The 13,791-nt window shown below is 38.2% G+C and overlaps 2 protein-coding genes across 4 annotated transcripts; one reads left to right on the forward strand and one right to left on the reverse strand.

Annotated features, from left to right (window-relative positions):
- The first annotated feature begins 1,055 nt into the window (after positions 1 to 1,055).
- tkta (transketolase a) lies at positions 1,056 to 9,279 on the forward strand. The gene is made up of 14 exons (XM_014987473.2): positions 1,056 to 1,361; positions 2,325 to 2,442; positions 2,528 to 2,641; positions 2,752 to 2,849; positions 3,659 to 3,850; positions 4,016 to 4,134; positions 4,269 to 4,465; positions 5,771 to 5,935; positions 6,782 to 6,938; positions 7,366 to 7,496; positions 7,592 to 7,675; positions 7,784 to 7,877; positions 8,300 to 8,422; positions 8,976 to 9,279. Exons 1-14 carry the CDS (start codon positions 1,255 to 1,257, stop codon positions 9,161 to 9,163), a joined length of 1,887 nt encoding a protein of 628 aa, XP_014842959.2. The 5' UTR covers positions 1,056 to 1,254; the 3' UTR covers positions 9,164 to 9,279.
- A 1,368-nt stretch (positions 9,280 to 10,647) lies between these two features.
- On the reverse strand, positions 10,648 to 13,789 carry LOC148159671 (uncharacterized). Of its 3 annotated transcripts, none has more exons than XM_088005635.1 (8): positions 13,549 to 13,789; positions 12,636 to 12,675; positions 12,438 to 12,509; positions 12,261 to 12,329; positions 12,049 to 12,099; positions 11,559 to 11,625; positions 11,404 to 11,479; positions 10,648 to 11,247 (listed from the first exon to the last, which is right to left on the reverse strand). In XM_088005635.1, the coding sequence occupies exons 3-8, from the start codon at positions 12,460 to 12,462 to the stop codon at positions 11,170 to 11,172; spliced, it is 366 nt and encodes a 121-aa protein (XP_087861761.1). In that variant the 5' UTR covers positions 12,463 to 12,509; positions 12,636 to 12,675; positions 13,549 to 13,789; the 3' UTR covers positions 10,648 to 11,169. The 3 variants fall into 3 exon arrangements, with proteins under 3 accessions (XP_087861761.1, XP_087861760.1, XP_087861759.1); XM_088005634.1 differs by lacking the exon at positions 13,549 to 13,789 and adding an exon at positions 12,864 to 12,936 and having other exon boundaries at positions 11,563 to 11,625; XM_088005633.1 differs by lacking the exon at positions 13,549 to 13,789 and adding an exon at positions 12,864 to 12,936.
- Positions 13,790 to 13,791: the final 2 nt, after the last annotated feature.

Here is a 13,791-nt window from a genome sequence, read left to right on the forward strand (position 1 = left end):
ACAAAATAATAAATTCAGAGCCTGGATTTGGTATTTTTCTTTATTGCATGCAGAGTAAAGAAAAATAACATTATCACCTCATTGTATGAGGTGATAATGTTAATGTATTGCCAGATGGATAAATATGTGTGGATTGTTTGTTCATATTTTAGAATAACCCAAAGGCCAAACCTAAATCAAGACTTCAAAATGACCGTTCACTGATGCTCTCCATCTGTTCTGACTGAACTCAGGCAGAAAAAAGGGCAAAACTTCCCAACTGCAAACATGCAAAAATGGTACAGCCATACTCTGAAGACTTAAAGGTTGATCTGCAAAGTATTGGGTCATCAGTACTAAATGTGCTTTATTCCTGTATGAACGGCACACATTTTTTAAATTAAAAATCATAATTTTCCCTTCTGCTTCACAACTATTGGATAATCGTGAAGCAGCTAAATGAATAGCTTTTAGGTTCTTCTACTGTATAAAATCTTGTTGAAATACCTTGAGATTTGAGTTTGCAACATGAAAAATGTCAAAAATTCTGAAAGGCAGAAATACGATTGCAATGCGCAGATTTATCCAATCAGCTGAGCTTTATATGCGTCTCTTTTCTTTTACTTTGTAGATTTAGCATTTAAGCACACAATTCCCTGCTGCAAAGGGTCATCAATGTCTTATAGCTGATATATCTCATATAATTAATTTATTTTGGGCATCCCTTTTTTTCTTGTTCTTGTAACTTCAAATATTTAATCTGTGCATTTCTTGAGTAGCTAGTTTTTTAAGCCTTAGCAACAAGAATGGGTGGCTTTTTGTCAGTGCAAAACAAGGTGTAATCAGCTGTCGTGTTTGATGTATTAGTTGAGACAGTAATGTCACATCTGATCAAGCGGAGATGCTTAAAGCACCACACCTCTCCCATCAGCATAACCGTCACACTGCAGCCAATAGAATGAGTGGAATATATGGCATTATATTTTTGCAGCAACACCCATCCCTCAACCCTCCACCCCCACCATCACCCTGCCCCCTCCTCCGTGTCTGAATGTCCGTGAGTGTGTATGTGCATCTGTCCTTGTGCATTTTGTCTGTAAGCCCTGTAGGATAAAATCCAGCCTCTGCTCGCTGCTCTCCCTCTTTCTCTCTGTCCCTCTCACACATACAAACACAAGTGTTGCTCTGGCAAAGCTCAGACCTACACAAAAAACACACAAACTCACCATTCCTTTTCCACTTTTCTGGTGCTGTGGAACTTAACACTTTGACTTCATGGAGGATTACCACAAACCTGACCAGCAGACAGTGCAGGCGCTGAGGAACATCGCCAACCGCCTCCGAATCAACTCCATCAAGGCAACGACTGCCGCTGGAAGTGGGTGAGTTCAAGCCACAAACATTGCCTGTTCTTTAAATCTGGGAAAAAGGATATCTCGATACTTGGATTAGGACGTTTCAGCACAAATGTGCGTACCAGGGAGAAACTTAAATAATGCTTTTCAATTTGGAAAAAATAATCGACTGAGCTATGCCCGCACAGATGCACACACAAAGACAAATGATGCACACAAAGGTTCAGAGGAACAGTGTGTTCTGGCATCGTGCTCCTTTGGTCTATTGATATAAAAAATTGTACATTCAAAATTTTATGATCTGAGATATATATATATATATATATATATATATATATATATATATTATAATTAAGCCCTTACAATGTAGATTTGATTTTTAAAATTCTGACAATGGAAACATGGAGTGGTTCTGTTCATGCATAGCTTTGAGCATTAATGCGTGAATTACATGTCACTACAGGCTGAGCATATTGTTTTGGATAGTCGGGCACTGGGTTTATTTTTTTGGTGAATGTTGTTTGCTTTGAAACCAACAGTCAGATTATTTAAGATTAGCAGGTCACTTAAATATTTTGGATTCTACAGAGCTGAAAAAATGTGTTTTGTGTATTCTTTAGGATATAATGATTACCTTTCAGATCTGACATTTACACATTTATTTTCCCCTTAAAGAAATTTAACTGCAGTTTTTAGAAAGCCAAGTTTGTTTTGAGATTCATGTCTGCATTTCCAACAGTTCCTCGTCTGAGCACTGTTCATTTAAAATTCATAGATTCCCCGATAAGTTTTTAAATTTCTGTAAAAAACATGAACACATGTATGTAGCAGTAAGACCTTCCTCCAGAACTAGTGCAGTATTTGTCTAAAAGAAACAGCTTACATAGAAATGTGTAATCTTTCTATTGGTCCTGGAATTAAAAGAGTGAAGGCAAAGCACTGAGCTGGAGTCTGTGGGATTTTCTGAGTCTTATCTCCTCTGTTGTACAGCCATCCCACATCATGCTGCAGCGTAGCGGAGATCATGTCTGTCCTTTTCTTCCATACCATGAAGTACCGCCCCGAAGATCCGAGAAATTTCAACAACGACCGCTTCATCCTTTCCAAGGTGAGCTGCAGTGTTCTCAGGAATGGTCAGGAATCTGCTTCATATTTGTCTTGGCATTCTAAGCTGCTGCTGTGTCTGTTCTCAGGGTCACGCTGCTCCTGCCTTGTACTCCATGTGGGTTGAAACTGGTTTCCTAAAGGAGAGTGATCTGCTCAGTTTGTGCCAGGTTGACTCGACCCTGGAGGGACACCCAACCCCGGTAAACGGTCACAAACTGCACTACACCTACAGGGATTACCCTTGATTAGTGCACCCAATGAATCAACAGCCCCCACCTCCTGATGACATTCATAATTCATGTGTTTTCAGAGGCAACAATTTGTCGATGTAGCCACTGGATCCCTGGGGCAGGGCCTTGGTGTGGCCTGTGGAATGGCTTACACTGGGAAATACTTTGATAAATCCAGGTAATCCATCAAACATTTACTCTGGACAACAGGGAAGAATAAAAATTTCAGGGACTATTTTAAGGTACTTCAGCACCTTATCATGTCTTGACTGACAACTTAATGGAAATACCCTAGACTTTTCTGTAAACTCAATAAAGATATCTTTCGACATAACTTGTCACCATGTCTCATTACCCAGCTACATTATCAAGATGAATGCACAGTCACAGAAAAATACACAAGATAGTATCCTTCAGTTTTGAAAGGGTATAATATACTAATCAAATAAATTTTTTATACTTAATGATTCTGTAAATAAAATTTGGGTTTTAAGGAATGTACCTTACTATGCATTTTCATGAGGATTTCCACATTCAGTGGGTGTGTGCTGCAGCTACATGTCTGCACTCACAATTCTTCTGCTCTAATAATCACAGAGCGCAGCAGTCACATCTCAATTATTTTAACCACCCAAGCACATTTAACTGTAGAGTCAAATTCTGATTATATCTGGTTCTCGCTTCTCTTCACGAGAAAACCATTATTTGAAAGGGGGCTTAAAATCAGATGTTCATCTTTTCTTGTTGGTTTATATCAGCCAGCACATCTACGCAAGCGGAAATATCTTCTCAAAAAATAACTTCTTTGTCTACTTGCACAGATTCATTTTATTTTAGAAATGGGTTTGATAATAAAGCCACAGCTCAGATCCCGAACAGAAATCCAGTCCGAGTGGAAAATGTTGATCAGAGAAAGAAACAGAACCAAATGTATATACCACACACAAGGATGCTGACAAAAGCCCCTCATGTTGTTATCCACCTCAGTTACCGTGTGTACTGCCTGCTGGGGGATGGTGAGATGTCGGAGGGCTCTGTCTGGGAAGCCATGTCGTTTGCCTCCTACTATCAGCTTGACAACTTGGTGGCCATCATGGATGTCAACCGCTTGGGCCAAAGTGACCCTGCACCCCTGCAGCATCATGTAGAGAAATACCAGAAGCGCTGTGAGGCTTTCGGGTATAGTGAACATTGATCATTCAGCATGAGTAGAAATAGAGTAGAAATAAATATGATGATAGCATATGTTAAAGTAATCACAACACTGACATTTTCATGTTATCCATAATATAAATAATGATGTGCATGATTTTATTGTGAGCCCATCTGTGTGTTTGAGTTTAGCTGGCACGCCATTATTGTGGATGGTCACAGTGTTGAAGAGCTTTGCAAGGCTTTGAGCCAACCACGTCACCAACCCACTGCAATCATTGCTAAAACCATCAAAGGCAAAGGGATTCCAGGTAACAGTTTGACCTTCCTCATCTGCAAATGGACGGCTCACTTCTTTCATAAAATACAAAACCTCACACAGTCCATTATCAGCTCCAAGTGACATAGCTAAAAATGTCTGTACGTTTTATGTGTGCTGTTTCAGCTGCAGAGGATAAGCTGGGCTGGCATGCCAAAGCTTTGCCTAAAGACATGGCTGAGATGGTTATGAAGGATCTGCAGAGTCGGATTATGAACACCAGCAAGCACCTTTACCCCCCGGCTCCCATAGAGGACTCCCCTCCTGTTAGCCTGAGGAACATCCGCATGCCAAGTGCACCGAACTACAAGCCTGGAGAAAAAGTTTGTCAAATTTACACAAATGCAGAATCAATTCACCTTTTTATGTCTGTTAACAAAATTCTTGCTGTTAAATCTCAAGTTAATCACCACGTCTAACATCAATTTCCAGATTGTGTTTCTTAAGTTGTGCCTCATGCTAACACATTAAGGCATAAATATAAAGAATTAGCATTTAGGTTATAGTTTGCTAGCTATGCTAATGCATAGCAAATTAAATACATAATGTCTGTTTAAATTTGTACCACTGTTTATGTACATGTAATGTGCTAACAGGTTTGGATGTTCAGACTCCTTTTTTAAAGGCCACTTAGCTAGTCTAACAACATTTACTGCAGCTTTAATGTTTTTAAAAAATGACATTTTGAAAATAACCTTTCTAAGCCCAAGTTCTATTTTATGCACTGCTCAGTGCAATAATTTTCATTTTAATGTTATTTTATGAAAAGACATTTACACACTCTAAAAGTGGAGCAAAGTTAATCAATTATGAAAGGTCAAATAAAGAAAAGATTAAAAGAACAGGAAACGGTTATATATTGGAAGTTAGGGTAGGATTTTTTGTGAAATACAGAAAAATGTTGCTTTATCAATTATGTAATTACATAATTTATTATAATTGTTAACAAGTTTATTAAAAATGATATTCAACAAATGCCAAAAGTATCGCAGCTGAAACAGAATATCTTACTTCAGATGGCTGCTGCTAATAGATAGAAAAATAGACATTTTTAAGTCAAAGCTTTAAAATTTGTAAAAATTGCTAAAAGATTATTGATTGACATATTTTCTGTGGGTTTCCTTCAGGAGAAATGGCTTAAAAAGATTAGTTCTGACATATTTGGGTGGTTTTGCCTTGGGGAAATATTTTTCACAGGTAATTATGTTCTCTGTGCTTCTTGGATTTTTGTTCAAGGACATTGCTTAATTATTAGCAATCACACTCATCACACTAAAAGTTGGGGAATCAAAGCAGTTTAAAGTTGAGGTAATATTTCTTTGGTGCAGCTATGTACAGCAAGTATTTCAGAATTTTACTGCTGAAAAATTACAATTACTATTTGTGACATATAAAATCCTTAAGAGTTCTCTGTGCACTATCAATTGTTTATGTATTTAAACCTATCCACAATTATCTCTTCCTGTGAGGACAAATAATCAAATAATTGCTGAAAATATACATTAACTAAAAGTTGTTCTCAGGTTGAATCCAGGTGATACCTGCAAATTAATAACTGCAACACAATATTATACTGGTGTTCTTGATCAAAACTGATGGCTGGATTATGATTTTTTTTTTCTTTACAGATTGCCACTCGCAAGGCATATGGAATGGCACTGGCCAAGTTGGGTCGCTACAACGAACGTGTTGTGGTCCTTGATGGAGACACCAATAACCTCACCTGCTCTGAGATCTTCAAGAATGAACATCCAAACCGCTTTGTTGAGTGCTACATTGCTCAGCAGAACATGGTACGATCCCCAAATGAATACATATAAAAATGTTCACTAAATCAGATTCCCCGTTATATTTTTTTGATACTTTCAGTGCTGTGTTCTTAATACGGGATTATCTGGTGGGATGTTTTACGAACACAGAAGAAATTGCACTTAACATGTCTTTTATTGTGGCTCCTAATCGGTTTTACCCTTCCTTCTCATGCTGAATTCAACATATCCTAATCATCCTGGTTAGAAAATACCTCTCTTTTTCTTCATTTAATTCTTTCATTAAACCGTAACATAGAGACAATCAGACTGACTCTATGGCTCCAGCAGTCATCTCTAATGTAGGTCATGCGTGCATGCATGTGACGATAAACCGCCATGACAAGTGTATTCACAAGTAAAATATTAATCAGTACAGAGGACGGAACCATCTGGCTGAATACAGGAGAAACGTTAAAATGTAATAGGCAATGTGAGAATGATAATCTGATGTAATTTTATATACTTTAGTTAATAATAAAACAGTAAAAAAAAAATCCTGATACCATATGTTACTTTTGACAAAACATATTTATGGTGCTTACGATAAGAAGAAAGAACAAAGGAAATTATTCATAAAATGAGGTATGTCACTGATTCACCCCATATGGCAAAATAAGCTGCAGAGATTTTTGGAAAGCTACTCTCACTAACTCTAAGCTGAACTGGTCTTTGGTTCAAAGAGACTTTTGGGGGAAGGTTTTTGTGAGAAATATTGAATTCTCAGGAATGTATTTTGTTTGGACAAGTTTGTTTGACCCACGTCTGTCTCCCTTGACACAGGAATATTACACCTATATACATAATAAGAAGCCTTTTTTTTTTTTGCAGGTCAGTGTTGCCATGGGATGCGCTGCCCGCGAGAGGAACGTTGTATTTGCCAGCACCCTTGCCTCCTTTTTTACGCGTGCCTATGATCAAATTCGCATGGCAGTGATTTCAGAAAGCAACATCAACTTGTGTGGCTCCCACTGTGGTCTGTCTACTGGTTAGTAGATTGCTAATAATAATAATAAGCCATGCTTACCACAGTCAGATATCCCATCACAAAATCCACTTTTATACCTTCACACTGTGTCTGGCACTCACTGTAATAATAGTAAATTTAGGAAAAATAAAGAAACATTTTAATGACTCTCCAGTTATTATTTTTCTTCCACTCTTATGTTGTGACTTCCTTGTGGTTCCCTTCCCCCCCCCCACTGGTCTTTCAATCGTAACTCAATCCTACCCTCTTTCTCCTTTTGTGTCTGCACTGGAAGCTGTCAGCAGGGAACCAAGTATCCCTTTGTTAGTCCAGGTACCCTGAATCCAGAATGACCTTTTTTCTCCTGCATGCAACAACTCACCAAAAAACTAATTTGCCTTGCTGTTGGATGCATTGTATAGATTATAATAATTTTGCCCTCTGACAGGAGAGGAAGGCCCCTCTCTGATGGCTCTGGAGGACATGGCTATGTTCAGGGCCCTGCCTACTGCTACAATCTTCTACCCCAGTGATGGTGTCACCACAGAAAAGGCTGTGGAACTGGCTGCAACCACAAAGGTAGGGATGGTTTCTCCGTAGGAGTACTAAAACCCTTACATAAAGCAAAAATGTCCTTTATCATCATGTTTTTCTTGATTATTCTCTTTAATAAGGGCGTTTGCTACATTCGAACCAGCCGCCAAGACAATGCCATCATCTACAATAGCAATGAGGATTTTCATGTTGGACAGGCAAAGGTGAGTGACTATTATCCTATTAGCAAAATGAACTGCTCCATAGGTAAACATAAAAAGAGCATAAAAAACATAGCAACTTAAAATAGAAAATTAAATTGTCTTTGCCAGGTGGTGTTCCAAGGCAAAGAGGATCAAGTGACTGTGGTTGCAGCTGGAGTGATTGTGCATGAAGCCATTGCAGCTGCTGAGCATCTCAAGAAAGGTACAAGACAATAAGAAATACAGGACTGAGCACAATTTAACTGAAAAGACAGACATCTGGACAACCTTAAAGTTTGCCTGAAATGTGAAAGTTGACCACATCAAGATGCCCCTTGATGTTTAAGATGGTTGTGGTCAAAAGGGCTAACAAAACTCTACTTTGAATATCTTTTCTTAGGGTAAATATTGATGGGAAATTTGAAAGTAGGTTAGAATTTAAACTGATTTATTTTCCTGGACTAAAAAAAAGGACTGGCCATAATTTAATAGCCACAAAAAAAATGTCCATGGCCATCTTGTGTGTGAAACACTGCAGAAAAAACTACAGCATTACGTATAATCTTTAGTTTTCTCTACTAATTGTACTTGTCAAATAACTGATATGCTTACGGATTGTTTTGGTCCATTAAACTCGTCTTCCAGAGAGGACCTCTGTAAGAGTGATTGATCCCTTCACAATCAAACCGCTGGACATTAAAACCATCATCGACCATGCACGCGTCACCAGGGGAAGGATCCTCACCGTCGAAGACCACTACTACGAAGGTAGGTTTCAGAAATCGTTACTCACGCCACACTGCTCCTGCATTTTAAATGAGCACCGCCAACCCGGTAGCCAAAAGCGTCTTAGCACAATGTGGCTTCAGAGCTCCGCCATTGGTCCATGTGTTACTGTGTCGCGGTGGCACGTTTCTATTGGCTCAGTGACACACGCATGCTGTGCTGGCGTTGACCTATTGGCTGACGATGCTTTGCTGTGTGCGCCTATCGGAGGGAAGGTAGTGGAGTCGTATGTTTTGTAAATGTTAAAGAAAGAGAGGCAGAGCGCTGTCAGGTTTCCTTAACTGAGCTTGTGCCTGTGGGGCAGATCATGACCTAGATAGCACAGTCTGCTTTGCACAGCTCTTCATAGGATAAAAGCACAGGGCTGTAGTGTGTACTGTATTTGATGAAGAATGTTTAGCAGCTTTTTTAATGTTCTACATCAGGTGAAATTGCTGATTCTAACGGTTTTCACTTGGCATAAAGTAATTTTATTTCTTACTGTAAGAGTGTGCAGAATTTTGTTTCTCCAATGGACTAAACCGTTCTGTAACAGGTGGTCTGGGGGAGGCAGTATCCTCAGCAATGGTCAACGAGTCTGGGTTTACTCTGCACCGCTTGGCCGTGTCCCACGTTCCCAGAAGTGGCAAACCTCATGAGCTCCTGAAGATCTATGGGATAGACCGTGATGCCATCGCACAGGCCATCCGAAAGATGCTCAGCAGCTCTGCTAATGCCAAGTAATTTCCTCTGTGCCCCACCCACCTTTCTGACTAATCCCCTCCAGATGGCGATAGACAGTCATGTATGTTGTGGAAGCACAGAACCCATTTTTATCATTAAACCACTTAAAAAATGTACTGAAGTGTTGTGATTTTGTGCAGTTCACCTTTAAGTAGACGTCTGCTTTAACTTTCCTTTTGTGCGTTCATCCTAACACGCAGAGATAAATAACCTCTGACACACACATCTTCACTTTTAATCTCTACCTTCTTATGGACCAATCCGGAGAGAGGATTGGTTCCAGTTGTTGCCATTGGTTATTTTGCCTTTGATGGATTATCACTGTGTAAAACAAATTGTTGTTCTATTTTTAACACACTACTAGAGATGCACCAATCTGGGATTTGTTGTTTTTGTAAAGCTTTGACCGACCAAAACCAATTTTAGTTCCTTTCTGTTGAAGAAATATCAGCAGGTTTCTTGTCATTAGTTATGAAGAGCAACATCTCAGACAGAAATGTTTCTGTAAAGCAGTGTTTTTAATTTTACAGACAAAATGACGGGGAATTTAGATTTTAAGTTGTCTCTCATCTAATGTTAGCAATTAGCATGATTAGCATTAGCAATTGTAAACACCCATCTCTGCTTGTATTCCCATGTGTAGCTTCTTACCTGAATTTCAAAAGGCTGTCAGTATTTCTCAGTTCCTCCTTTTCCATGACAGATAGAGGTTAAAACTTTAAAAAGCTAACATTGTCTACTTCTGCTGTAATACATCCAGATTTCCGAGATATCTGAAAGTTTGTCAATCTGCCCCTTTCTTAATTCAGTTGCCAAGTCCCCAAAGCTGGACCGAGTTGAAATATGCAGATGACAATATTTCATTCACGAGAAGCTTGGGTAAAAACAAATGAAATGACAAGAAGCCAGTGAAGTCTAGTTGTCTTTTGTAAGCAGCAACAATGAGTGCAAGGCATTCATCACTGAAAAAAAAAATCCATTTAAAACAGTTTTTTTTTTAACCTTGGGGGTGTCATATTGCTTAATTTCAACAACCCTAACTGAAACAGAAAATAACTAGTCTTCCCTCAGTAACGGCCTCCGCACCAAAAACTGCTGTTGTAAGAGCAATTTGGTAGCACCCAGGTATGGTATGTTTGTTGATCCTAAACAAATTAAATTTTGTTCATTCAGCTAGAAGGTCATAGGTCAGGGCCAACCAAGCTGAATTTTGATCACCAGCTTATGTCTCGGTGCATCTCTACATCTTAGTTACACTTTCATGTGGTTTTCAGTGCTCTTTTATTTACTTTGTTTCACAAGACATAGTTGTGGGTTTCTCTAATGTTTTAATACTGGGTGAGGCCCAGTTTAATGTGTTTATTGTGTCAACGGTGTCAGAAAGATGGCATGTGGGTTCTTGTTTGTAGAAGGTAGTGGGGACAAAAAAAAAAGGAAAAAAAAAAACAAAACAAAGAAATGTGAGGAAATCATAAACCATTGAATAAGGTTTCACTTCTTTATTCTTCCTTTTCAGCACCGTTTTTAATATTAATTTTTACAGCTGTTCAGAGTAACACACCTCAGGGTTTCAGGTCCATCCAGTGTTGGTACAGTGTATGACTAAGAAAAGGCTGTAGCTGCAACTTTAGTTACATCTGACTTGTGAACATGAGAAAAAACAAAACACCTTCTTGGTTACTTGAAATTTTGTATCTCCCATATATTATCATGTAATAAAGCCCTCTGCATTTGACTTTGAAAACTTGTGTTCTGTTCTGTTTATTCAGTGCCTGCATAACTTAAATAAATTCTAAATATAAAACAAAATATTTTATACAAAAGTAAATTACATCCTGGTATCATATATTAAAATTTCAATACAACATATTCCTGAGGAGCTTCTCATTACAAAAAAAGAGAACATAAAAATAAAGCAAAGTCCAATGCTATCATTCTTTCATGGCATCATTGATGACTTCCTGGCTTATCTCACTCCTCACAGTTTACCAGAACAAGTTTGTTCTTTATGATTTCAAACCCGTTTTGTGTTTCCTGAGGTTGTAAGCGTACGCTACCTCCAGGCTCCCTGCTGTTTCTGCTTCCTGTCCAAAAAAAGCAAAAAGAAAACATGTAATGTTTTACATCAGATCACAACTAACTCTCCAATGTATTGAGAAACACTGAACCTAAATTTTGATGAAGTAAAAGCTCCAAATTCTTAAGAACACAACTGTAAGCCGCTTTTCAAGCCTGCATACCTCAGAAAGCTGTATTTTCGTTTGGCACCTCTTAGAGCAAACATCATGATTCCACATCCATATGAAAGAGTGTAGACTAAAAAAGAAAGGAGAGTGTTTAAACACATGAAACAGCATGTGCCCAAGGTATCAAGCATCCACCAAGTATGTGGTACCTACCATGGTAAGAGTGAAGGTTCAAGTAGGCCACAAAAAAGGCAAGACCAAATCCCCAGCACACATCTGAAAAGAGGTGGAAGGTTAAATTAGCTTTTGTACTCCAAATGAATTAATAGTTTGCCATTACTTCTGCAGTACAGGTATTGTACAGTGCAGCAGTCTAGAGACATCTATGAAAAAGGCTTTTACAGTTCAACATAGAACATCAAGGATAATACGTTTAGGTGATATTGTACCTCTCTTGGGGGCAAAAAACAAGAGAACATGGCATCTGACTGTGAGAAAGGCTGGATAAGGATTCATTTTTGCCAAAAATGTACCTAGAGTGGGATTGTAAGGGTGACTCAAAGTGAGAGAACTGCAACAAAATATGTTACTGTATCTAAAGGTTCATTATTTTAAGACTTACACGTCTTTACCAGTAATGCCAATTAGTTTGGAAGGAGCTGTGGCTTAGTAGGATTTTATTATAATGCAAAATCCTACCTCTTTTGTCATATGGAAGCCCTTTACAGTTTTTAGTATGGGCTGGCAGGTCTAAGAAGAAAAATGTTATTAGTGACATACTCAAGCAACATAATCATGCTTGTAAATCAACAAAGAAATGGGAACTGATAAATCAAAAAGATTAAGGAACGACAGCAGCCATATTTAAAGTTATAAAATGTCAGTGTATAATAAAATAAGAGTTAGCTTACCCAACGTTATACCTAAAATCTCAAATGCTATGGTGAAAAACACACCTAGAACTGACGGTATCAAAAGAGCTGGAAATGAAAAAGAAAGAAAAACTGAAGTGCCATGTCTACAGAAGTAGCTGGATAATAGAACATAAGTAATTACCTTTTAACAACTTGGATACAGAACATACTTACAATGAAATGGCCTATAGAATGCCATGGCACATCCCAGACCAAAGCAGACTGAGTAAAAATGGTAATATTTGTCTGAAAATAGTAAGAATAATCAGTCAGAGTCAAAATATTCTTCAAATAAAAACACAATTTGATTCAGGAAACTGTATGCCACTGCTAGATAGTTATTGTAATTACAAATTACTAAAGTATACGTACAGTGTTTGTAAAAGTTGTTAATAGGAGTTCCTCCATTTTCCTAAAAAGGTGAAACAAAAACATGATTTACTAATAAGAAAAAGAAAACAATCACAGCGCTGCCGAAGACTGAGGGAGCTGAGTGTAAAGCAATAAAATACTAAAATTTAGATAAAGACACTGAAAATAGCTTAGCATTAACACAGGTTTAAGATCATGGCAAAAACCTTTGCGAACAGGTGTACATACCATGTAAGCTCAGCTGTAGCTGGGAGAGCTCTCCAAGCAGGTACAACAACAGCAATACAATCAACATTTATTTGACAACTTCCTGAAGCCGGTTCAACCACTCAGTCATGGGTTGGGACAAAAGGAAAGTCCCAACCCATCAGGTTGTTTTGCTTTCACATTTACTTCACAATTTTGATATTTTTAAATCAAGACTTTGGAGGGAAATCAAATAGTAAGTTTTTCATGTTTTAGTATAACAGAATACATTCTGTTGGAAAATAAAAATTGCTTACTGTAGGTATAAGCCACAACCAGTCAACTTAGTCCACTTATAACTATTGCTATTATTAAGCCATGCACACAGGGTTTTACGCTCTGCTGTAGTTCCTTTATTTATTTATTTTTTTTAAGTCTAACTGCAGATTTATAAGCCTGAACATATCTCGCCATTAGAAAAATAACTCAGGTTCTGCATATGGCGGTCTTGAAAGGTCAAAGTTTTCTTTGCATTTCTCACCATATGGGGGCGCTCTGCAACATTCAAAGGCACACTTGTGCTGTCTTTCTACCTTTAAACCTCCCATTAAAATGTCTCTTAAAATTTAACTATGATTACGTTCAGAGGAATTAGTAAGGCAGGTCTGAGTTGGATGTAGATATTTTGTTTTCGACCTTTAAACTGTAGATGAAATTAACGCATTACCCGTTTCGTGGATATCGATGTAGTTTCATTGTAAAACCTGTAGATGGCAGCCTTGAATTAACTTATGTTGTCAGTACGTATCCTCTGGAAGTCACGCTATGCACTCTGGTAGTTGAAGTCAACGTCCCAGCTGTACCAGACCGTCAATGTGACATTAGCATTTCCTTCGAAACTACAATTCCCTCTACAGTCACGTAGATTTGAAAGCTGTGCGGAGAGCTTTTTCCAATCGATGATCTCAAC

Source organism: Poecilia mexicana, unplaced genomic scaffold (assembly GCF_051168715.1).
Source record: "Poecilia mexicana isolate PSO_F unplaced genomic scaffold, ASM5116871v1 scaffold_5, whole genome shotgun sequence".
Taxonomy (NCBI): domain Eukaryota; kingdom Metazoa; phylum Chordata; class Actinopteri; order Cyprinodontiformes; family Poeciliidae; genus Poecilia; species Poecilia mexicana.

Coding starts and splice junctions, on each gene's coding strand:
- tkta (XM_014987473.2), top strand. CDS start 1,255: ATGGAGGATTACCACAAACCTGACCAGCAGACAGTGCAGGCGCTGAGG. Junction 2,642..2,751: donor TGGAGGGACACCCAACCCCG/GTAAACGGTCAC, acceptor ATGTGTTTTCAG/AGGCAACAATTTGTCGATGT. Junction 6,939..7,365: donor CCACTGTGGTCTGTCTACTG/GTTAGTAGATTG, acceptor GCCCTCTGACAG/GAGAGGAAGGCCCCTCTCTG.
- LOC148159671 (XM_088005633.1), bottom strand. Junction 11,626..12,048: donor GCTTCCATATGACAAAAGAG/GTAGGATTTTGC, acceptor ACCTCTTTTCAG/ATGTGTGCTGGGGATTTGGT. Junction 11,248..11,403: donor CGAAAATACAGCTTTCTGAG/GTATGCAGGCTT, acceptor TTTTTTGGACAG/GAAGCAGAAACAGCAGGGAG.